General features: G+C 48.2%; 1 protein-coding gene across 4 annotated transcripts in view; it reads right to left on the bottom strand.

Moving 5' to 3' along the window:
* PPP4R3A (protein phosphatase 4 regulatory subunit 3A) overlaps positions 1-25,200 on the bottom strand; it is a 220,116-nt gene that overhangs the window by 149,273 nt on the left and 45,643 nt on the right. For 3 of the 4 annotated variants that reach the window (XM_033952661.1, XM_033952662.1, XM_033952663.1), the window contains exon 2: positions 24,244-24,299. The exons of the other annotated variant lie outside the window; for it this stretch is intronic. In XM_033952661.1, coding sequence (XP_033808552.1) covers positions 24,244-24,299 — 56 coding nt within the window. The remainder of the gene's footprint in view (positions 1-24,243; positions 24,300-25,200) is intronic. 4 annotated transcript variants of the gene reach the window in all.

The raw sequence follows: 25,200 nt of genomic DNA, 5'->3' as shown, positions 1-25,200 counted from the left end.
GTTTAAACGAACGCGCAGTAAGCGTGGAACAAGGCCGGCACGATTTCGGTATGTGTTCTGGACCATGACACTGAAGACAGCGTCGATGCGGGTCCGTCAACGAAATCGCGCGCTGGCACTTGCTGCACTTTTTAAAACCGGTGATTGGCCGGGACATAGGCTGGAAAATCGTCGCTGCAAGGTCGAAGGCGCTGGGCCTAAGCCACGAGGCCGGCCCGGCCGAACCGCCAGAAGAAATAATTTTAACTTTTTTTTTTTTTTTTTTTTTAAAGAAATACACGTTCTAAGTTAAAGTAGAAATAAACAAATAAACAAAAAACGCGGACAAAGAAGGCAAAATTTACTGAAATTCAGTCAGCGCAGAATGAAGTGAAACTTCTCAGCTCCACGGAAAGAAAAGAACTGAGGAGACACGCCCAGTACATCGGGCGGGAAGGCACTGGCGCATGCGCGGTGCGGGCATCTCGAAACTTCTGAGTTTCTTCAAGCAAGACATGCTTGCAAGATGTCCGTATCGGGGCTCTGTCGGATGACATCACCCACTAGTGAGAATACCTGCCTGCTTGTCCTGGGATAAAGTCTGGAACAAAACTGGGGCAACTGGTGATTGTGAGGAGCCGCAAACAAGTCCACTTAAGGAGTGCCCCATTGAGCAAAGATGGACTGGAGAGTTACAAAGTTGAGAGTCCATTCGTGAGACTGAAAGATTCTGCTGAGGCTGTCCGCTAGGGAATTCTTCTTCCCTTGAATGTAGACAGCCTTCAAGAATAGATTGCGAGCTGTCGCCCAAGTCCAGATTATTTGGGCCTCCTGACACAACAGGAGAGAGCCCATATCTCCTGTAGGGGTGTTTCCTTCTTCACACCTGAAGGTTAGGCCTCTCTGATGTCATAAAGCCTGAACCATTGTCTGCAAGAAATCATTCCAGCATGAACCATGCAAGAAGAGAAAGAAGAAAACATTTTTGCTGTTTATGCCTGCTGGATGCATTCTGGGTATGTATCAGAACTGTATTCTAGTTAAGGACATCCAGCTATGCCTACAAGCTTGTGTGAATCTTGGGGGAGGCATTGTTCCTGTGCTGGTCTTATCTAACGAAGGCGCCTCTGTTTCACAGCCTTTGCGAGATTTTACACAGTAAGGCGATTCATCTAAGTTCAGTTTCTGGATTGGTCCTGAGAGGTCATCTGACGAGAACCAAGTAGAAGGTGCCTAATTAATTGATTAGTCTGTGCTAAGGTGTGAGGGAGCTTGCATCTTAACATAGGTTTATCTGCACATCTTCTATAATAATTAAGACCTGAAAAAAGTTACCTCTTGTGACTCTCTGCCTGAGAGAGAGAAACCGGACTTTTATACAGATCTGGATTCCAACCTAATTTACAGCTGTTACAGTGACTACCGGACTTTGTTCCTGATCAGAGAATTCATATCATCCGTGTTAAGTAGAAGACGACTTCCCTTTCCCCTGATTCTGTGCGAAGGCCTAATCGGATGGTGAGAAAAGGAAATTTATCTATCTTATCAGCTGGGGTTAGATAGAAGAATTCTATTGTGGTACGGGACAAGGAAGTGAAGTTACTCTTGGTGATAAGCTATTCTTATAGTTGCTGCTAATCAGGAATTATTATTATAAGGAATTATTTAGTGTGTAAAAATTAGTTTTACTCATTTATCTAGCAAGTGTGGTGTGATAATTATGTACTGAGTTTCATATATGTATTCGGATATTTTGTGAACAATAATTAGTTATTATTTATAGCTGGCTTATGAATTATATTTTTATATTTCTATAATAAAGTATTTTACATAGCCTTACATAGGTCTCTATGTCTTGTAAGTAGGCAAAGCTTGCTGAACCTGGAAGAGGTATTATGGTTTCCCCTAGCAACTGACTAAGATATGCACATAACTTGTTTATGTAACTGATTAGTTATCCATAAATCTACCTACACTCCTTGATTGTTTATGTAATACATTGCTACTTGATTGTCCGTGCAAAGGAGAAGGACTTGAGGGCAAAGATGATGAAAAGCCTTGAGGGCATAAACATTGCTCTGAGTTCCAGGAAATTGAAGTGAAATTTTTGCTCCCTGGAGGTCCAAAGACCCTGAGTCTAGAGATCGTCCATATGAGCCCCCCAAGCATAAGGGGATGCGTCCGTTGTGATGACCTTGTGATGAAGTGGCAAGTGAAGGGGGAGGTTTCTTTTTGGTTTCACCAAAGTATCCCACCTGGTTTCATGGGCCGATAACTTTTGGGTAGCTGTATCCAAAGATACCCCAAAAAGTTCATCCCCCAAACAAGGAACATTAGCCATTCTATCCTGATAGTTAACATCAAGCTCTGACACCCTAAGCCAGGCAAGACGCCGCATAGCCACAGAAATAGCCGCAGCACGTGAGGTTAGCTCAAAGGTGTCATATATAGAGCGGACCATATATTTACGAAGCTGCAGCAAGTCAGAGATGTAATGCCGAAATGCAGGTAATTTACAGTCAGGTAAATATTTTTGAAAGGCGGCAACTTGGTTGACTAAATGCTTTAAATAAAAAGAAAAATGAAAAGCATAGTTGCCAGACCAGTTGTTGAGCATGGAATTCTAAAAGAGACTTTTGCCAAAGCGGTCCATTGCCTTACCCTGTCTGCCAGGAGGTACTGAGGCATATACACTAGAAACATAGAAAAAAGCAGCAGAAAAGGGCTATAGCCCACGAAGTCTGCCCATTCCAAGTATCCCCTCCCCTGAATTTACTCCCTTAAAGATCCCACGTGAGTATCCGATTTTCTCTTAAAATCCGTCACGCTGCTGGCCTTTATCACCTGGAGTGGGAGTCTGTTCCAATGATCCACTACTCTTTTGGTGAAGAAGTACTTCCTGGAGTCGCCATGAAACTTCCCTCCCCTGATTTTCAGCGGATGCCCTCTGGTGGTCGAGGGTCCCATGAGCCAGAAGATATCATCATAAGTACATGCGTCCCGTGATGTACTTATATGTTTCAATCATATCTCCCCGTTCTCTTCTTTCCTCAAGTGAGTACAGCCGCAATTTTTTTAATCTTTCTTCATACGTGAGATCCTTGAGCTCCAAGACCATCCTGGTGGCCGTTCGCTGAACCGACTCGATCCTCAGCACGTCCTTTCGGTAGTGTGGTCTCCAAAACTGAACACAGTACTCCAAGTGAGGCCTCACCATGGCTCTGTACAACGGCATCATAACTTCAGGTCTCCTGCTGACGAAACCTCTGCGGATACACCCCATCATTTGTCTTGCCCTGGAGGAAGCCTTCTCCACTTAATTGGCAACCTTCATGTCGTCACTAATGATCACCCCTAGGTTGCGTTCCGCCGTGGTCCTAACCAAGGTCTCACCATTTAGTACATAAGTTCTATGCGGGTTTCTCTTACCCAGGTGCATTATCTTGCATTTTTTAGCATTGAAGCCTAGCTGCCAAGTAGTTGACCATTGTTCCAGCAACAGTAGTTCGTGTGTCATATTATCAGGTAATAAGCTTTTGCCTACTATGTTGCAAAGTTTGGCGTCGTCGGCGAACAGTGATACCCTTCCTCTAAGTCCTTGCGTCATATCTCTTATGAATAAGTTAAATAGAATCGGGCCCAGGACCGAGCCCTGCGGCACTCCACTGATCACGTCCGATGCTTCAGATGGGGTACCGTTCATCACCACCTTCTGAAGTCTACCGCTCAGCCAATCCCCAACCCATGTAGTTAGAGTGTCTCCTAATCCTATCGATTTCAGCTTGTTCAGTAATCTTCGATGAGGGACGCTATCAAATGCTTTACTGAAGTCCAAATATACCACATCCAGTGACTCTCTGGCGTCCAGTTGTCTAGTAACCCAGTCAAAAAAGCTAATCAGATTAGATTGGCAGGATCTACCCTGGGTGAACCCGTGTTGGTGTGGATCACGCAGTTTTTCTTCGTCTAGGATTGTGTCAAGATTCTGTTTGATCAGTGTTTCCATGAGTTTACACACTATAGACGTGAGAGTCTGCAGATTTCTTCAGGGTTTACTCCACCAGGAGGGATTCATGGGGAAGCTGAGATTTGTCAAACCCTGGTATGGGAACCACCCTATATAGTGAATCAAGTTTGCGAGGAGCCACCGGGATGGTAAGAGGAGTTTCCAAATTTTTGTAAAAAGTTTCCCTTAGAATGTCATGTAGGGGAAGCTTGAGAAGCTCCTTGGGCGGCTGGTCATAATCTAAAGCATCCAAAAAAGCCTTAGATTTTTTGGAATCAGCCTCTAAAGGAATGGAAAGAATGTCAGACATTGCACGTAAAAAGGTGGCAAAGGATAACTTATCAGACTTGATATGAGGCTCCTGAGAAGATGGTAGCTGAGACTCGTCTTCTGAAGAACCCTCCTCATTAGATAAAATGGGTTCTTGATCAGAATCACCCCAAAGATCAGAATCTCAGGTAACTAGAAGCCGGTGCCGAGTAGTTGGTGTGGAGGACTCAAGATAAGAACATAAGAAACGCCTTCACCGGATCAGACCTAGGTCCATCTAGTCCAGCGATCCGCACACGCGGAGGCCCAGTTAGGTGCTCCCTGTTGGAGACCCGGATCTCCCATATCCCTCGATATGATTTGCAAGAAGGTGTGCATCCAACTTGCGCTTGAAACCCTGAACACTAGTCTCTGCCACAAGCTCCTCTGGGAGAGCATTCCAAGCGCTCACCACTCGCTGTGTGAAGCAGAACTTCCTGACATTTGTCATGAACCTGCTGCCACACAGTTTCAGGCTATGACCTCTTGTCCGTGTACATCTGAAAATGTCAGTAATGCTTCTTCCTGGTCTATTATGTCAAATCCTTTTAATGTTTTAAAAGTCTCTATCAAATCCCCCCTCAATCTTCTCTTTTCGAGGGTGAACAGTCCAAGTTTTCGGAGGCGTACTTGATAGCTCAAATTCTCCATACCTTTGACTAGTTTAGTGGCTCGCCTCTGCACCCTCTCCAGCAGTTATATCCTTCTTGAGGTATGGAGACCAGTGTTGGACACAGTATTCCAAGTGTGGTCTGACCATCGCTCTGTAAAGTGGCATTATGACGTCCTCCGACCTACTCGTGATCCCCTTTTTAATCATGCCCAACATCCTGTTTGCTTTCTTTGCTGCCGCCACGCATTGAACCGATGGTTTTAGGGTTCTGTCTATCAGGACCCCCAAGTCCCTTTCTTGTTCGCATTTGGCTAATGTCACACCCAATGCTTCATTTTTTTCAGAGCCTTGCCCGATCTGACCGACACCATCTCAGAAGATGTCTGTGAAGATGATTGGTGTCATGTAGTCCCCAATACGGGTTCCTTAACCAGGTTAGGCGGCACCAATGGAGACTCCCGAAGAGTTAGAGCCAACAAGGACTCAGACCTACAGGGAGCAGAAGTTGTAACTGCTCCCTTAATTCTTCCTGCAGCAAGTCTCTAATTTGCTGCTTTAGGGTATGCACCGGTACTGCTGGCTTTTTCGCCTATACCTTCGGTGATGAGGAGGCCGATGTCGAGGCACTCACTGAAATCAGAGCGGAGCGCTTTTTGGGTCTCCTCGAGGTCAGCAAGACTTGGCTCACTACTGAGGTGACCTGAGGACCCAAAGGGATGGGGAAAAGGCTTCTTAGCCGGCTTATCCACTGCATGTGACGAGATGGGTCTGCCGATGTCAAGAGTGCAGTGCCGATTTAGATGGTACCGCTGACGCCGAGATCGATGTCGAATCTCCCTCCATACCGAAAAGCAGCTCTTAAGGTTTCTCTTTTGTAGAGATGGACAACAAGAACAAGTCTCTGGACGGTGCTCAGGCCTCAAACATTGGAGGCATCAGCGATGTGGGTCAGTAAGGGAAATGGGCCGAGCATAGCGTCCACACTTTTTAAACCCCCATCTGAGGCGGGACATTGATGGAAACACAGCCTCAGCTAAATCAAATCTGGAGGCCAAGGTGGACGAACAGGCCCCGCTGGGTCGAACCCGTGAAAGGGAAAAAACAAAAATGATTTTTTTTTAAACTAAAAAAGAAAAGAAACAAAGATAAAAGAAAAACCTAAAAAGTTAGAAAACCGCGAGAGCGGGAAGGCAGCAATACGAGAAAATTTTTAACAGCCATTGAAATGCGACTTCTTAGCTCCGCGGAAACTAAGAAACTGAGGGACCACACACCCTACGTCAGATGGGAAGGCACTCGCGCATGCATGGTTCGGGCTATTGTGACCTTTCTAAGCACTTAAAGTCACAATGCACTTTTAAAGTGGTCCATACCACGGCTCTGTTGGTGAAGTCACCCATTCGTGAGAATATGCTGCCTGCTTGTCCTGGGATAAATAAGCCCTAGTCGCTGGCAGCAGTAACAGCAGCGTTTCCCCTTCCCCATCTCTTCCTCCCATCCGAACCGTGAGACAGAAATAAATGCCTTATAACAAACCGATAGCGTCAGCAGCAATCTAGAATGCTTCGTGGCCTGGTCCATTCCTCTGCCGCGTTGCTGATGATGTCATCAGTGATGCGGCAGAGGAACGGCCCAGGCCGCGAAGCAGCCTGTCTAGATTGCTACCGACGCTGCCAGTTTGTTATAAGGAATTTATTTCTGTCTCATGGTTCGGATGGGAGGGATAGATGGGTCGGCGGGGGGGGGGAGGGGCAAGGGGGGCACGCAATGGTGACGGGGGATAGAAAGATGCTACACAGGGGTTAGGAGGAAGGGAGGGATAGAAGCTGCAAGGGATGGAAACTGCAAGGGTTCTGCTGCACAAGAGATGGGAGGGAGGGATAGAAAGATACTGCACAAGGGGATGGGTGATAGGGGAGGAAAGATGCTGTACACATGGGGAAGAGAAAGGAAATAGGAAGAATTGGAGTGGAGGAGAGGAAGGGAGAAATGATCATTTTACATGAAAAAAAATAAGACATCCCCAAACATAAGACCTAGTGCCTTTTTTGGGTCCAAAATTAATATAAGACAGTGTCTTATTTTGGGGGGAAACACGGTAGCAAGTGATGCCTTAGGACAGGGGTGTGTCAAACTCAATCACATATGGGGCTGAAATCTAAAACATAGGCTAAGTCGCAGGCCAAAACTTTTATTAAGATACTTAGGGGTCCTTTAAGGTACACTAGCTGATTTAGCATGCGCTAAATGTGCACCTTAATAAAAGGATCCCTTAGTCTTAGTAGAAGTATAGGGTTACAACCTCTCCAATTCCATGCTGGCTCTGTGATGTAAACAAAATAAATAAAAAAGACTTTTCCTCTCTCTTTTAGGTCCTAATTCACACTTGCTGTCTAACATAAGCTCTGGTAGGATCCACATTTCAAATCTGGCATATTGTAATCACAAAACAGAAAATAAAATTATTTTTTCTACCTTTTGTTGTCTGGTCATTATTCAGATCATGTTGTGGTCCTAGGCTTTGGTTTTCTTCTGATAACTCGCTTGCCAGGGCCCCTTCTTTCTTGTTCCCTCCTCCATCCCGGCAGCTGAAGACAGGCACCTCACCCCAGCAGTCTGAGACAGGAGGGTGCATCCACAACGCGCAAATACTGAGGCAGGAGAGCGCCTGAGATCAAAAAGGGGCACAATAGCGCACAACAACCTTTCCTTCCCTTCCTCCATCAGATGCAGCGCAGCCCCACCAAAGTTAAAAGGAGTCACGTCAAAATCGGAGCCTTGCCACTGCCGTAGCATGTTCCCTCTGCCTCGGTCCCATCCCTCCTGACGTACAAGACCGCGGCAGAGGGAATATGCTACAGCAGCGGCAGGGCTCCAATTTCGACGTGGCTCCTTTCAACATTGGCAGAGCTGCGCTGCACCTGATGGAGGGAGAGAAGGAACAGCAGGCCAAATCTCAGTGACGGCAGGAATTGTTTGGCAGGCCAAATTTAACCCGCGGGCCAGAGTTTGACATATCTGCCTTAGGAGAAGCTTGATGCTTCGATGGGTCACACAAAGGGTATTGTGAGGCTCCAAAGAGGTATTGATTTGAGCCGGTACTGAGAAAGTTGACTGAGGGAGAGACATGAAATATGACTTAAGCACACTGGCAAGCTCCCTGCTGAAGGAACCATCGAGCTTCCCTCGAAAGAATTGCACCACCGATGGTGTACCAGCCAGTACCGATGGTGCCACAGATTGCCTCGATGTTGGCGACTCGGGATGGGAAGTCTGTAGATCGCGGATGTCGGCTTGCGGCCTGTATCAAAAGGCTCGATGCCTGTGAGGTCTGTGACGTGTGATCAACAGGCACCAGTACCGTAGGCATATAGGATTGAAGTAATATCGATGAAGTACCAGCCGGTACCGATGGTGCTGCAGACTGCCTCGATGCGGACCACTAGGGAGAGGATGCACCCTGCACAAGAGAGACAGATTGGAGGTCTGTAGATCGATGACGTCGTCTTGCATCGAGAAACGCAATGCTGTTGAGGCCTGCGAAGTATGTTGAACAGTAGGCGCCAGTACTGTAGGCATATCAGGAACTTTTGGCATCGCAGGTTGCCTCAGTGAGAATGTTCTCGAAGAGAATGCAAACCTAGATGGAGAGGCAACCTGCAAGTCCATGGACCGATGGCGTCGCTGAGAGGTCTGCATTGAGAGACTTGATGCTGTAGAGACTATTAACGCATGCTGGAAAGATGTAGCTGACTTTCCCGATGGAAGATGGTACAATCTTGTCCCCGAAGACGGCTGGTCCATAGATGAGCCAATAGCTTTTCTTGCTGAATCCGACAGGCTTTATGGGAGCGCTTTTGAAGAGTAGAACACCTGGTGCAAGACTCGATCCAATGCTCAGGGCCCAAACACCGGCAGCACTTCTTAAACCCTGTCGTAAGCTTCGACATAGGGAAAAGTTGTTCAGTTAGATTAAACTCAATGATTAATTAAAGATGACCGCAAAAGAAGAAAAAGCCCTGAAGTAGAGCCCAAGGGAATAAATGGACTGATAACAAAACAAATGTCTTTTTGGTTACGTATTACTACAGCAGGAAAAAGAATCCTTGTGGAGAAATTTAGACAATATGTTTCTAGGCATTTAAACTAGAAGGTGGGGGTGGTGTATGTATGAAGGACAATTATAGAGACCACCCCATGCAAAAGATAAGATGTGATGGTAGTAAAGATCGCAATACAAACAATATTAGCAACTTACTTCTTAGCACTGCAACAGGAAGTGAAACAAAACAAAAAAACTATACAAAAAAGATCACCGCAGAAAAATAGTTGGAAAGCGATGACTACAAATGGTCGCAGTCTAAGCAATAAAGTTCATGATCTGCAAGTCCTGATGTTAGAGAGAGAGACCTGGATATTGTTGCTATCACAGAGACGTGGTTCAGTGAATCCCATGGATGAGATGCAAACATACCAGGATATAATCTTTTTAGAAAGGACAGAGATGGTCAAAAAGATGGAGGAGTAGCTCTCTATGTAAGGACTGCTATCCAAGCAACTGAAATGCAAGGGACCTAGAGAGAGTAAGAAGCGATATGGATAGCTCTGAAAAGAGAAGATGGAACTTCTATCTACATGGGTGTAGTCTATAGACTGACTCAATCACAGCAAATTGATAAAGATCTGATTGTGGATATCCAAAAGTTCGGAAAGAAAGAGGTGCTGCTGCTGTTGGGAGATTTCAACCTGCCGAATGAGGACTGGATAGTTCTGTCTGCAGAATCAGAAAGAAGTAGGGAGATTGTAGATGCCTTTCAAGAGGTTCTCCTCAGACAAATGGTGACGGAACCAACGAGGGAAAAAGCGATATTGGACCTGGTCCTCACAAATGGATAGAGTATATCTAATGTACGAAAGAATGGGTCTTCACCGGGGAAGTAGCGATCATCAAACGGTTTGGTTTTATATAATGGCTAAAGTGGAGGGCGGCCGCATGATACTGAAAGTCCTAGATTTCAAACGTACAGACTTTAATAAAATGGGAGAGTACCTGAAGAAAGAACTGTTAGGATGGGAGGACATAAGAGAATGGAAAAACAGTGGTTTAAGCTGAAAGGAGCAATAAAAATGGCTATGGAACTTTATGTGAAGAAAATCAATAAAAACAAGAGAAAAAAGGAAACCGACATGGTTCTCCAACCTAGTGGCTGAGAAAATAAAGGCAAAAGAGTTGGCGTTCCTGAAATATTTTTTAAAAACCAAGACGAAGAGTACAGAAAGGACTACAGAATGAAACTGAAAGAAGCCAAGCGGGAGATACGCCTGACGAAAGCGCAGGCGAAAGAGCAAATGACTAAAAATGTCAAAAAGGGAGACAAAATTTTTTTTAGATATATCAGTGAAAGGAGGAAGATAAAAATGGAATTGCTAAACTAAAAGATGCTAGGAACCAGTAAGTGGAGAGTGATGAGGAAAAAGCAAATGTGCTAAACAAATACTTCTGCTCTGTGTTCACAGAAGAAAAACCTGGAGAAGGACTGAGATTGTCTGGCAAAGTTACACAAGAAAATGTAGTAGATTCTGCGCCGTTCACGGAGGAAAGTATTTATGAACAACTTGAAAAACTGAAGGTGGACAAAGCAATGAGACCGGATGGGATCCATCCCAGGATACTGAGAGAGCTCAGAGAGGTTCTGGCTGGTCCTATTAAAAACTTGTTCAACAAATCTCTGGAGACGGGAGTGGTTCCTGGGGACTGGAGAAGAGAGGATGTGGTCCCTATTCACAAAAGTGGTCACAGGGATGAAGCGGGAAACTACAGGCCGGTGAGCCTCACTTCAGTTGTTGGAAAAATAATGGAAGTGTTGCTGAAAGAAAGGATAGTATACTTCCTTGAATCTAATGGTTTACAGCAGCGGTCTCAAACATGCGGCCCTCGGGCCGCATGTGGCTCTCCAGGTTTTATTTGTGGCCCGCGGTCTGGACGCGATCATTCTCTTCGTTTTGGAGCAGCAGCGTGTCTGGCCAGCTCATTCCGTTCAAAGCCGCGGGTTGGCGGCTCCTTGCGCTATCCACGGAAGAGCTGGCCAGACACACTGCTGCTCCAGTGGCATACCAAGAGGGGGGGGGCGGTCCACTGTTCTCCCTAGAGTGCGGCTCGTCTAGAGCAGTGGTGCCCAACCTGCTTCCCTTCCCTTCCCTTCTCACCGCTGCCATCGGGGAACAGGCCGGCACCGTGTTCTTTAATCTCCCTGCTTCTCTTCCGCCCGACGTCAATTCTGACGTGGAGAGGACGTTCTGGCTAGCCAATTGCTGCCTGGCTGCCCGGAACGTCCTTTCCGACGTTAGAATTGACGTCGGGCGGCAAGAGTTGGTCAGCCCCGTGGAGAAGAGAAGCAGGGAGATCTCGGCCTGTTCCCGATGGCGGCAGCAGCAGTAGCCTATTCCCCGGCGGCAGTGGCATGGGGAGGGCAGGAAGGAAAAAAGAAAGAAGGGGGGGGGACAGGGAGCCAGAAACAAAGCAAAAAATGGGACACGGAATCAGAGAAAGACAGACAGAGAAAGAAAGAAAAAAGTTGAGTGAGGGAATGAGGTCTGGAGGAGAGGAAGCATACAGGAGGCTGAAAGAAGGGAAGAAATATTGGATGCACAGTCAGAAGAATAAAGTGCAACCAGAGACTGATGAAATTACCAAACAAAGGTAGGAAAATGATTTTATTTTCAATTTAGTGATTGAAATGTGCCAGTTTTGAGAAAGAAAAGATATTAAACTTTAAATGTGAGGGCTGCAGAAAAAAAAGAGTACTTGGAGGGCCGCAGAAAAAATAGTTAATGTCTTATTAAAAAAATGACAATTTTGCATGAGGTAAAACTCTTTATAGTTTATATATCTTTACTTTTAACTGTTAAAGAAAGTTTTATAAACTATAAAGAGTTTAACCTCATGCAAAATTGTCATTTCTTTAATAAGACATTAACTATTTTTTCTGCGGCCCTTCAAGTACATACAAATCCAAAATGTGGCCCCGCAAAGGGTTTGAGTTTGAGACCACTGGTTTACAGAATCCGAGGCAACATAGCTTTACAAAAGGTAAATCGTGCCAAACGAACCTGATTGAATTTTTTGATTGGGTGACCAGAGAACTGGATCGAGGACATATGCTATTTATTTGGATTTCAGCAAAGCCTTTGATACAGTTCCTCATAGGAGGCTGTTGAACAAACTTGAAGGGCTGAAGTTAGGACCCAAAGTGGTGAACTGGGTCAGGACAAACGCCAGAAGGTGGTGGTTAATGGAAGTCGCTCGAAGGAAGGAAAGGTGACTAGTGGAGTCCCTCAGGGTTCGGTGCTGGGGCCGATCCTGTTCAATATGTTTGTGAGTGACATTGCTGAAGGGTTAGAAGGAAAAGTTTGCCTTTTTGCGGATGATACCAAGATTTGTAACAGAGTAGACACCAAGGAGGGAGTGAGAAACATGAAAAAAGATCTACAAAAGTTAGAGGAATGGTCTAAAATCTGGCAACTAAAATTCAATGCAAAGAAATGCAGAGTAATGCATTTGGGGATTAATAATTGTATATGCTGGGAGGGGAGAGGCTAATATGCACGGATGGGGAGAGGGACCTTAGGGTGATAGTGTCCGAAGATCTAAAGGCAAAAAAAATAAAAACAAAAACCGGTGTGACAAGGCGGTGGCTGCTGCCAGAAGGATGCTGGGCTGTATAAAGAGAGGCATAACCAGTAGAAGAACGAAGGTTTTGATGTCCATGTACAGGTCGTTGGTGAGGCCCCACTTGGAGTATTGTGTTCAGTTTTGGAGACTATCTGGCGAAGGACACAAAAAGGCTTGAAGCGGTCCAGAGAAGGGTGACAAAAAAGCACAGTTACTTACCGTAACAGGTGTTATCCAGGGACAGCAGGCAGATATTCTCACATGTGGGTGACGTCATCTACGGAGCCCCAGCGCGGACAGCTTTTCAAGCAAACTTGATTGAAGTTTCAAGTTTGCTATGCTGCACCACGCATGTGCATGCCTTCTTGCCCACTAGAGGGCGCATCCCCACCTCGTGGTCCTCAGTTCCATAGCCAGCAAAGAAGCCATCCCCGGGGAGGAGGGCGGGTTGTGAGAATATCTGCCTGCTGTCCCTGGATAACACCTGTTACGGTAAGTAACTGTGCTTTATCCCAGGACAAGCAGGCAGCATATTCTCACATGTGGGTGACCTCCAAGCCAACCAAAAAAGGGCAGGTGGGAGGATGGCAATTTAGGAAAACAGATTACGCAAAACCGACTGGCCAAACCGGCCGTCGCTTCTGGACAACGTATCCAGACAGTAGGGGAGGTGAAAGTATGAACCGAAGACCAAGTGGCAGCCTTGCAGATGTCCTCCACCGGAGTAGACCGGAGGAAAGCGACAGAAGCTGCCATTGCTCGGACTTTATGTCCCGTTACCCGACCATGCAGCGCGAGACCAGCCTGAGCGTAGCAAAAAGAAATACAAGCAGCCAACCAGTTGGACAAGGTGCGCTTGGAAACAGGACGTCCCAACCAATTAGGGTCGAAGGACAAAAACAATTGAGGAACCTTATGTTGAGACTGAGTGCGTTGAAGATAAAAAGCCAACGCCCTCTTACAGTCAAGCGTCTGAAGCGCCACCTCGCCAGGATGCGAGTGGGGCTTCGGGAAGAACACCGGAAGAACAATGGACTGATTGAGGTGGAAATCAGACACAACCTTTGGCAAAAATTTAGGATGGGTGTGAAGAACCACCTTGTCATGATGAAACACAGTAAAAGGCGGGTCCGCAACCAAAGCCTGCAGCTCACTAATCCGACGAGCGGACGTGAGCGCAAGTAAAAAGATCACCTTCCAAGTGAGAAACTTAAGATGAGATTTGTCAATAGGCTCAAAAGGAGGCTTCATCAGCTGAGCCAAAACCACATTAAGATCCCAAACTACAGGAGGAGGTTTCAGAGGAGGATGAACATTCATAAGACCCCCGCATGAAACGAGTCACCAGAGGATGAAGAGAGAGAGACCGACCCTCAAGATGCCGATGGAAAGCAGCAATAGCACTAAGATGCACCCGAATGGAAGTCGTCTTCAGCCCAGACTTGGACAAATGCAACAAATATTCCAGAACCGAAGACACCGGAACCGAATTCGGATCCAGATGGTGTAAGGAACACCAGGATGAAAATCTGGGAATAACAAAGTCGAGTCGAGACCTTGCACGAGGCTTCCAAAACCTCTCTGACAGACTGCGAAACAGAAACCGAAGTCAAGGGGAAAGGAACCAAGCCGTCAGATGTAAGGACTGAAGATTGGGATGCAACAGCGAACCCCGACTCTGAGACAGCAGAGAGGGAAAAACAGGCAGAAGCAGAGGCTCCTTGACACTGAGTTGAAGGAGCAGGGAGAACCAGTGCTGACGAGGCCAATGAGGCGCAATGAGAATCATAGTGGCTCTGGACGATTTGAGATGAACCAACGTCCTCAAGATCAGAGGGAAAGGAGGAAACGCATAAAGGAACCTCCCTCCCCAGTTGAGAAGAAAGGCTTCGGCCTCGAGACGGTCCGGGGAGTACATCCGAGAACAATAGAGGGGCCGTTTGTGAGTCTCCGGGGAGGCAAACAGATCCACCTGAGGAGTCCCCCAGCGGTCGAAGACCTCGTGCAGAACTCGGGAGTTTAGCGACCACTCGTGCGGCTGGAGAAGACGACTGAGTTTGTCGGCCAGACAATTCTTCTCTCCCTGAATGTAAACCGCCCGAAGGAAGATGTTCTGGGAGACCGCCATTCCCAAAGGCGCAGGGCTTCCCGGCACAGGGACCAAGAGCCCGTCCCCCCATGCTTGTTCACATAGTACATTGCCACTTGGTTGTCCGTCCGCACGAGGACTACCTGATCGTGCAGCAGGTGGCAGAACGTTCGAGCTGCCAGAAAAATGGCACGAAGCTCCAACACATTGATGTGACAAAGACTGTCCTCCGCCGACCATAGACCTTGAGTCCGCAGACCGTCGAGATGAGCCCCCCCACGCGTACTCAGAAGAGTCCGTGGTCAGGACCTTGCGATGCGGAGGGACGAGAAAGAGCAAATCCCCGGAAAGATTGGAAGAGTTGGTCCACCAACGGAGCGAGCGTTTCAAGGAAGGCGTCACAGCGACTTGAAGGGAGACCGAGTCCCGATCCTGACGCCATTGGGAGGCCAGAGTCCACTGAGGCAGCCTCAGGTGCAAGCGGGCAAAAGGGGTGACATGCACCGTCGACGCCATGTGGCCGAGCAGAACCATCATACGCTGTGCGGACACCGAAGTCTGCAGCGAAATCTGGGAACTCAGGCGAAGCAGGGCCTCCAACCTCGGAGGATGGAGGAACGCACGGAGGCGAACCGTGTCCAGCACGGCCCCGATAAATTGAAGGGATTGAGCCGGGAGCAGCTGGGACTTGGGAAAGTTCACTTCAAAGCCCAGACGTTGAAGGAAGATGATAGTCTGTCGGGTCGCTGAGATAACCCCCTCCCTGGATGATGCCTTGATCAGCCAATCGTCCAGATAGGGAAAGACCTGCAGCCCCCGAGATCTCAGGGCTGCCGCGATCACCACCATACACTTCGTGAAGACTCGAGGGGACGAAGCCAGCCCGAAGGGGAGGACCCGATATTGAAGGTGCAACCCCCCCACCTGGAACCATAAGAACTTGCGGAAGGTGGGATGCACCGGAACATGAGTATACGCTTCCTTCAAGTCCAGGGAGCACATCCAATCCCCTTCCTCCAACAGAGGGTAGAGAACCGGAAGCGACAACATACGGAACTTCTCTTGGACCAGGAACTTGTTGAGCTTCCAGAGGTCCAAAATGGGGCGTAAGTCCCCGGTCTTCTTTGGGACCAAAAAGTAACGGGAGTAAAACCCCCGCCCCCGTTGGTTTGGGGGCACCGGCTCCACCGCCCGAAGGCTCAACAAGGCCCTGGCTTCTGAGAGGAGAAGAGGAAACTGGGCTCGATTGCAAAGAGATGCCCCTGGCGGTTGTTCCGGCGGCGTGGCTGAGAAGTTCAGCAAGTAACCCTCGGAGATGAGACGGAGCACCCAAGCGTCTGACGTGATCATAGCCCAGGCCGAATGAAAGGCCCGCAGCCGGCCCCCGATGGGCATGGGGTCCGGCGAGAGTGCGGAGGGGGCCCGCCCCCATCCGCTCATCACGTCAAAAAGACGGCGCCGGCTTAGACGCCCCTTGCGCCTGAGGTTTTGGTTGGCCCGGTCTGCCCTGCTGCTGGGGGCGCCGGGGCGGAGGCCTAGAGAATGCCGGCGTAGACTTTTGAGGGTATCGCCGCGGTGGAGGTCTGAACGTCTTCTGCGGCGGTACCCGGGGTTTAGGACGGACCAAGGAGGCGATGGAGCGCTCATGTTCGGACAGGCGTTTGGTCGCCGCCTCCAGCGACTCATCGAACAATTCCGACCCAACACATGGCAGATTGGCCAGGTGCTCCTGCAAGTTCGGGTCCATATCAACCGTTCGGAGCCATGCGAGACGGCGCATTGCAACCGCAAAGGCGGAGACCCTGGAGGCCAACTCAAATGCGTCTTAAATGGCATGAAAAAGGTATAGACACAGCTGTGACAAGTTGGCCATAAAATTACCAAAGTCCCCCTTATGGGAATCCGGCATGACCCCATGATAACGGGGTAACGCCTTCACCATCTGCCTCAAATAGGATGAAAAAGTGAAAGCATAATTAAGGACCCTGGCCGCCATCATGAAATTGGAGTAGAGGCGGCGACCTAACTTGTCCAGGGTCCGCCCTTCCCGTCCGGGAGGCACCGCAGCCGAGACCCTAGAAGGCTGGGACTTCTTTAACGCCGACTCCACCAGCAACGACTGGTGAGACAGTTGCGCTTTTTCGAAGCCCTTGCATGGAATGGTACGGTACTTCGACTCCATCTTCGACGGAACCGCTGTGACCGTAAGAGGGGAGTCCAAGTTTCTCAGGAAGGTCTGATGGAGAACTTTATTGAGAGGCAGACGAGGAGTCTCCCTCAGGGGAGAAGGCAAATCCTGCTCCTCCAAAAATTCCTTCGTATATTGAGAACCTGACAACAGATCAAGGTCCAAGGCCCTCCCCATATCAAGCACAAATCTTGAAAAGGAGAAGGGTTTGGAAGGCGGGGAGGGAGATCGAGAAGCCCGCGCCGCCAAAAAGGAAGGGGAAGCCTCACGGGAATACCGAGGTTCCCTACCCGTGCCAGACCCCGAACCCCACGACGCCGCTCCAAGCGACCTCGACGGGGTCGGGGACAGCCTATGCCCCGAGGAACCCCTGTGGGAAGTCCCCGGGGTACGAGGCACCGAGGCACGCCCCTTCTGTCTCGGCGAGGAGTCTCTCGATAACCCTCCCTCGGAGGAACGGAGAAGCCTCGGATTGTCGAGGCGGAGCTCCGAGACACGTAGCGTCTCAGCCCCGGTCGGCAAGGAGCGACCACGTCTCCGAGGAGAACCCCGAGGACGTTTGGGCTTCCTCGGTCGACGCTTCGCCTGAGGCCAACCCGAGGGCGAGGAGCCCCGGGAGGACCTCGACGAGGAAGAAGTGGAAGAGATCCTCCTAACCCGTCGCACCTTGACCCGAGGCCGCACACTCCGCTCAGGCTGGTCAACTGAGGTCGAGGGCAAGGTCGGGGTCGAGGCTGGAATCACCCCGGGGGCCGAAGTCGAGGGAACCGAGACCGAGGCCGCCGAAGCCGAGGCAGTCGAGGCCGAAGCCGGCTGCAGCTGCGCGAGGGCGCCGGACAGCTCCGAGGCAGCGCTCGGAGCAAGTCCTGAAAAACAGGAACCGCCATCATGGCCGGTAGATCCGGGGCCGGGGGGTGCTCCCTCGAGGGCGACCTCAGCCTCGAGTATTCCCGCGGGGCACCCAACTTCGACGCTCGGGGCGGGGCTGAGGACGACCCACCCGCCCCCGTCGAGGAGCCCGAGGACGGCTTCTTCGCAGACCCTGGAGTCGAGGAAGGAAGTGAGGACTTACCCTGGGCAGGCTTCATCGCTGAGGTAGGCTTGGACGAGGAAGACATCCGCGGCGAGGTCGAGGGAGTCGAGGCCGACGTCGAGGCCTTCCCCGCCGCGGGGTCAACAGCAAAGAGCTCCGCCATTTGGGCACGACGGCGGCGGAGAGCTCTCGGCTGAAACGTCAAGCACCTGGTACAGGAGTCAGTCGGGTGCTCAGGACCTAGGCACAATAAGCACCACCGGTGGGGATCGGTAATTGAAAGCAACCGATCGCACCGGGTGCACTTTTTAAAGCCCGTCAAGGGACGGGACATGAACTCAAAAATGGCCGGGAACGAACGAGGTCCCGCGGCCGCGGCTACCGGGAACCCCGGAGCCGAACGAAAAACCTTTTTTTTTTTTCGACGATAACTAACACACGAACTAATAAAAACAACAAAGCAAGCACAGCAACCGATAAACACACTCAGCCGCGGTGTCGGAAGGCAAAAGGTATAGAGCACAATTTCCACAGGGCTTCTGGCTCCGCGGAAAAAACTGAACTGAGGACCACGAGGTGGGGATGCGCCCTCTAGTGGGCAAGAAGGCATGCACATGCGTGGTGCAGCATAGCAAACTTGAAATTTCAATCAAGTTTGCTTGAAAAGCTGTCCGCGCTGGGGCTCCGTAGATGACGTCACCCACATGTGAGAATATGCTGCCTGCTTGTCCTGGGATAAATGATAGGAGGTTTGCAACAAAAGGCATATGAGGAGAGACTGGAAGCCCTGAATATGCATACCTTAGAGAAAAGGAGGGACAGGGGAGATATGATTCAGACGGAAAAATTATGTTCTTTCCTGTTAATTTTCTTTCCTCTAGACGCAGCAGATGAATCCAGAGACAAGTGGGATAGCATACATCTACCAGCAGGCAGAGATAGAGAACTGATTAACAGGTGGTCCTATTGGTTGGCACTCTCCCTGTATCTCTAGTATTGCTCCTTGCCCAAGCAGTCGTAACCAGAAATATGGTCAACATGTAAAAAACTTCTTTCCCATCATAAATTGTAAAGGCAACAATAGAGAAAATAACTACCAACTATAACAAAACTTCAGAAACATAGGAAACAGAAACAGAGATCAAATAGCCAGAAAGAGTGGAGCTCTGGATTCATCTGCTGTGTCTAGAGGAAAAAAAATTAACAGATAAGAACATAATTTTTCCTTCCTCAGCAACGGCAGTAGATGAATCCAGAGACAAGTGGGATGTAGCAAAGCAATTCTCAATCAGGGTGGGAAGCAAACGCCGCCTCCGCAATAACCGAAGCACCAAAAGCAGCCGCTGCACACACTGCCACATCCAACTGGTAATGCTTAGAAAAAGTATTCTTAGAAGACCAAGTAGCCGCACGATAAATCTCCTCCAAAGATAAACCTCTGGACTCCGCCCAAGAAGTAGCCAGCGCTCGAGTGGAATGAGCATGAAGCTTGGCCGGCAATCGCTTACCTGACGTTAAGTAAGCAGAAGCAATGGCCTCCCTGACCCATTGAGCAATGGAAGCTTTGGGCGCCGCCATACCCTTGTTGCGGCCCACGAATAACACAAAGAGGTGATCCGAATGGCGAAAGTAGTTAGTAACGAGGAGATAATGAAGAAGTATCCTATGCACATCCAGGAACCTCAGCGAAGAGAATTTCTGCCTCCCAGTCCTCCTTCTGGAAGGCAGGAAGGAAGAGAGATTGGTTAACGTGAAAGGTTGACACCACTTTAGGAAGAAACGAGGGAACAGTCCTAACAGACACACCGGAATCTGAAATGCACAAAAAAGGATCCCTACAAGACAACACCTGTTACTCCGACACCTACCTGGCCGAAGCCATTGCGACAAGAAAAACTGTTTTCAACGTCACATCCTTCAAAGTCGTCGTCGACAAAGGCTCAAAGGGAGGCTTTCGTAACCCCCCAAGGACTACTTTAAGACTCCACTCCGGACAGATCTTTTTAAGAGCGGGACGAATATGTTGCACCCCTTTCAGAAATCGAACTACATCAGGTTGGGATGCAAGGGAAGAACGAGCCACCCGACCCCTGTAACAAGCAATAGCAGCCACTTGAACCTTAAGAGAATTATAGGCCAATCCCTTGGCAACTCCATCTTGAAGAAAGGAAAGAATGGCCGATAGCGAAGCCTGGAAGGGCGACAGACCCTGAGCAGCAGCAGGTGAATCTGAGATTGTAACTTGTCTCCCCGGTCGCTGAGTAGAAAAACCTTCCCCAGACGCTCCAACGATTGGGAAGGGGTAAGAGAGCTCTTCGGAAAATTGATGACCCACCCCAAAGATTGAAAAAGAGATCACCCAGTGGGTCACCGCCAAATTCTCTTGTCTGGAAGATGCCCGGATCAACCAGTCATCCAAGTAAGGATGTAACTGAATCCCTTCCTAGCGAAGGAAAGCCGCCACTACTACCATGACCTTCGAGGACGTACGTGGAGCCTAAGAACATAAGCAATGCCTCCGCTGGGTCAGACCTGAGGTCCATCGTGCCCAGCAGTCCGCTCACGCAGCGGCCCAACAGGTCCAGGACTTGTGCAGTAATCCTCTATCTATACCCCTCTATCCCCTTTTCCAGCAGGAAATTGTCCAATCCTTTCTTAAACCCAGTACCGTACTCTGCCCTATTACGTCGTCTGGAAGCGCATTCCAGGTGTCCACCACACGTTGCGTAAAGAAGAACTTCCTAGCATTCGTTTTGAATCTCGAAACTGATAGTGCTGGCCAAGGATTGCAAAGCGAAGATACTTCTGATGCGGCGGCCAGATAGGAATGTGTAGATAAGCCTCCTTGAAGTCGAGCGCCGTAAGGAATTCCCCTGGCTGAACATCCGCAATGACCGACCTCACTGTTTCCATCCAGAAATGCCGGACCCGCAGAAAGCGACTGACCTTCTTGAGATCTAAGACCGGTCTGATCGAACCCCCCTTTTTGGGCACTATGAAATAAATGGAGTATCTGCCCTGTCCCCTTTCCTCCGGAGGAACCAGAATCATGGCCCCAATCTCCAAAAGAACTTGAAGGGTGACCTGTACTGACTCCCGTTTGGCCGCCCCTGTACAAGGGGAGACCAAGAAAGAATCTGCGATGGGAGAGGAAAATTCTAATTTGTAACCTTCTTGAATTATGTCCAATACTCACTGATCGGACGTTATTTTGGCCCACTCCACCAGAAAGGAAGACAGCAGACCCCCTATGGACACGACGGAGGGAGCCAACATCCCATCATTGTGAATGACGTGAGACCGGGGTTTGGGCAGGTTGAGAGGTTGGAGTTTTGTAGGACGAAAGGAATTCTTTTGAGAAAACCTAGGCCTAGAATTATAGGAAGAGCCATAAGAAGGTGGAAAAGATGACTTTCCAGGCCGATATCTCTTAACATCCCTGAAGCGAGATCTGGCAGACAAAGCTTTCAAAGGGGATTTAGGTTTATCCTCCGGCAACCTCTGCGTTTTGGTATCACCAAAATCTTTAACCAATTTTTCTAAATCATCTCCGAATAACAAACGACCCTTGAAAGGAAGCATCACCATCTAAGCTTGGAAGCCGCATCTGCCGCCCAGTGCCGGAGCCACAATGATCTGCGAGAAACAACAGAAAGAGACATTTGTTTTTCCGAAGCGAGAATAATATCATAGAGGGCGTCCACTAAATAGTCGAAACCCGCCTCCAAATCAGGGAAGTCCCCAGTCGCCATCATTTGATCTGCCATACGTTGAGCCCATTGCAAACAAGCCCGCGCCACATATGAACTGCACACCGCAGCTTGCAGAGTAACCGCCGCAATTTCAAAAGACAGCTTAAGTGAAGACTCAATCTTCCTATCCTGAATGTCTTTGAGCGCTAAACCTCCCTCAACTGGCAAGGTAGTCTTTTTGGTAACCGCAGCCACCAAAGCGTCCACCATGGAGTTCTTAAATTTGTCCAGCTCGTCTTGCTAAACCGGATACAACTGGCACATAGCCTTAGCGACATGGAGACAGCCTCCGACGTGTTCCACTGAGCTGAAATAAGCTCCTGCATCGCTTCATGAACCAGAAATGTTTTAGCCGACCCCTGCGCGTGAGGATCAGGCTGAGAGATATTAAGGCCCTGAAGTGTTTTGGTAATAAAAGAGGGCAATTCCTCCTTATGAAAAAGGCGGAGTGCCGTAGGATCATCTACCTCCCTAGCTAGCGCATCCTCTAACTCCAAATCCGCCACCTCACCGTCCTCCAGTGAATCCGGAGGAGCAAGAGAAAAGGCAGAGTCAGACAGAGGGTCCCCCCGTCCATAGGCGCTACCCTGTGCCTTTTCGTCGCCTGAGACTCAAGAGGAGGTCTAGTGGTCTGAAGCACTGGAACCTGGTCCACATCACCTGCCCGTGGCTGTGCAGACTGAGAACTCTGCATCAAAAATGCCTTTTGCATCAACATAACAAACTCAGGGGAAAAGGCCATCGAATGTGCAGGAGCCTGCATCGAAAGAATCTGCTCCTGTCCAAAAACCTGCCCCGCAACGGAAGCAGAAGAATAACAGCTGACTGCCTGCCCAGCCGCCGAAGTGCAATGAAACGGAATGGAAGCAGCCGCGCGTGCAGGAGAAGCAAGCTGGCATTCAATTGCGCGGGAAACAACTGATCGCTCAGGCACGAGAGAATCGCTTCACCCACGGCATCTGCGCACCCCGCCGAACAGAGGCCCAATGGTGTTCGCCGCTTCCCACAGCGGGAACACCTTTTAACCGCCTCTGCCGCCATTTCCCTTAAAACTAACTGTCGAGCAAATCGAAATCGGCAGCCAACAAAACAAAACCGCTCAGCTACACTGAAGCAACCAAACCCGCCAACCCAACGAGAAAGCAGAAAAAGAGTCAGAAAATAAACTTTCTTACCCAGTTAACCTTTGTTAAGGCTGGCAGTTGCAAACTGGAACGGACAGAAAAATACCATCCAGTTGCAGCACTTCTGGTTTCCACTTTTTTTTTTTTTTTGTTAAAGGAAAGAAGAAAAAATAAAGAACCAGGAATAACCTTAATCCCAAAGGAGAGGAGGGTGGAGTAGGGACCTGGGGGGGCCCAAGTGTACCTCCCAAAGTTGGCACCGCTCAGCCAAACACCCCTGTCTACCTGAAGAGAATAATCTCAACAGAAGAAGAAATAATATCTCAGCCAAAATTCAGGAGCTAGTGGAAAAGCGACCATCACCTGCTGGGAGATAGAGAATACTGGAGATACAGGGAGAGTGCCAACCAATAGACCACCAGTTAATCAGTTCTCTCTCTATCTCCCCTGCTGGTAGATGTGTGCTATCCCACTTGTCTCTGGATTCATCTGCTGCCGTTGCTGAGGAAGTTCAAATACTTGAAAGGTATTAACATAGAACAAAATATTTTCCAGAGAAAGAAAAATGGTAAAACCAGAGGACATAATTTGAAGTTGAGGGGTGGGAGACTCAAGAGCAATGTAAGGAAATTCTTCTTTACGGAGAGGGTTGTGGATGCCTGGAATGCGCTCCCAAGAGAGGTGGTAGAGAGAAAAACAGTGATAGAGTTCAAAAAAGCGTGAGATGAACACAGAGGATCTAGAATCAGAAAATAATAGTAAATGTTGAAGAACTAAGGCCAGTACTGGGCAGACTTGCACGGTCTGTGTCTGTATATGGCCGTTTGGGGGAGGATGGTCTGGGGAGGGCTTCAATGGCTGGGAGGGTGAAGATAGACTAGAGTGAGCTTTGACAAAGACTTCAGTAGTTGGAACCTAAGAACAGTACTGAGCAGAGCTTTGGATTCTTCCCCAGAAATAGCTAAGGAGAAAAAGAAAAAAAACAAACAAACCCAAAAAACTTTTTTAGATTGAAACAGGTTGGGCAGACTAGATGGACCATTCGGGTCTTTATCTGCTGCCATCTACTATGTTACTATGTTTTTTATAAGGACTTAAACTTAAAGAAAAAAGTGCTTAAAATAGCAGAAGAAAAAACGGAATGGGAAAACAAACGGCAACTGACAGTTAGGAAAAATTACACTTTCTTCACTCCACGGAAAACGAAGAACTGAGGTACTGCGAGCCTACACTGGGCGGGAAGGCACTCATGCATGTGCAATGCGGGCAATCATGAACTTTCTAAAAAATCTTAAAGTGGCAATGCACTTTTAAAGTGTCCGTACTGGGGCTCCAAGGATGACGTCACCCACATGTGAGAATATGCTGCCTGCTTGTCCTGGGATAAACACTGGAAACTAGGCATATTGGTCCCCTAATGAATATCAAATAAAGAAATGGAAAGTAGCAAACAACAAGTAAGAAGCTTAAAAGTTTACCTGTTGTTTCTGGTATGCAGTGTTAGGATTGATTTTGGATTCCAAAAGAAGAGAGCCTGGAAAAAAAAAAAGGCAAAATGTTCTTCATCTCCAATTTTACTATATTTTCAAGTATGGAATGAAAGCCTTGCAAAATATTCATTTTCATGTACAAATTGGCAGATAGTCAATAGCTTGTTAAAAAACCCCAATGCATTCTATTAACTTGATAAATGCATATTCTGCCAGTGATGCTTCATTTCACATTAGCCTTTGGGAATCAGAAAGAATTTCTCTTACATTTTGCAACTGCTAACTTATAGTCAATGTAGCTCAGCCACTCTCTGTAGTTATCAGACTATGAACCAACTCCCATGTGTAATATGACGCTTCATTAGCTTTATTCATATAAAACATTCTAAGTTTCATAGGTAAGATTTAAACTGATAGTACTTGTCCAACATATGCATTGTACTAGTAAAACCCAGTGAAATTCAACAGGAGCAGTTTGAGGTCCCTTGTCCTGTTAACAACCAGAACAACTGGCCTCTTGTCCTCCTCCTATCTATCACTTCACTTTGAAGAAAACCATAGAAAGATGGCTGAAATGCCAAAGGGGCCAACTTGATCCCTTCAGTTTTTCTAGGTGTGACTTCTTACAATTTTGGAAAATTCAATATGATAGCCCAGTGGTATTCAATTTTTATGCTGGGGTTAATTTAGAATCTAATGAGATGAAGAAAAGTCACCAAATATTTTCCCATGCAGGGCCACGACATTGCTGACCAGTTTATGTCAATGACATCCACTTCTACCAGCTCATTTTCAAATTTCATTGGGGGTATCCTCATAGTTATATGTATTTCCAAATGCTCTTTTATCTATTGAGAAATGCCTTGGCCTTCAAGAATGAAGTTCTTCCCAACTATTTACTCATACTTCTTTCTGTTCTGAGCCTAGATAGAGAAGCAGAAAAGA

This window comes from Geotrypetes seraphini, chromosome 7, assembly GCF_902459505.1.
Source record: "Geotrypetes seraphini chromosome 7, aGeoSer1.1, whole genome shotgun sequence".
Taxonomy (NCBI): domain Eukaryota; kingdom Metazoa; phylum Chordata; class Amphibia; order Gymnophiona; family Dermophiidae; genus Geotrypetes; species Geotrypetes seraphini.
This window is presented reverse-complemented; position numbering and strand designations above follow the sequence as displayed.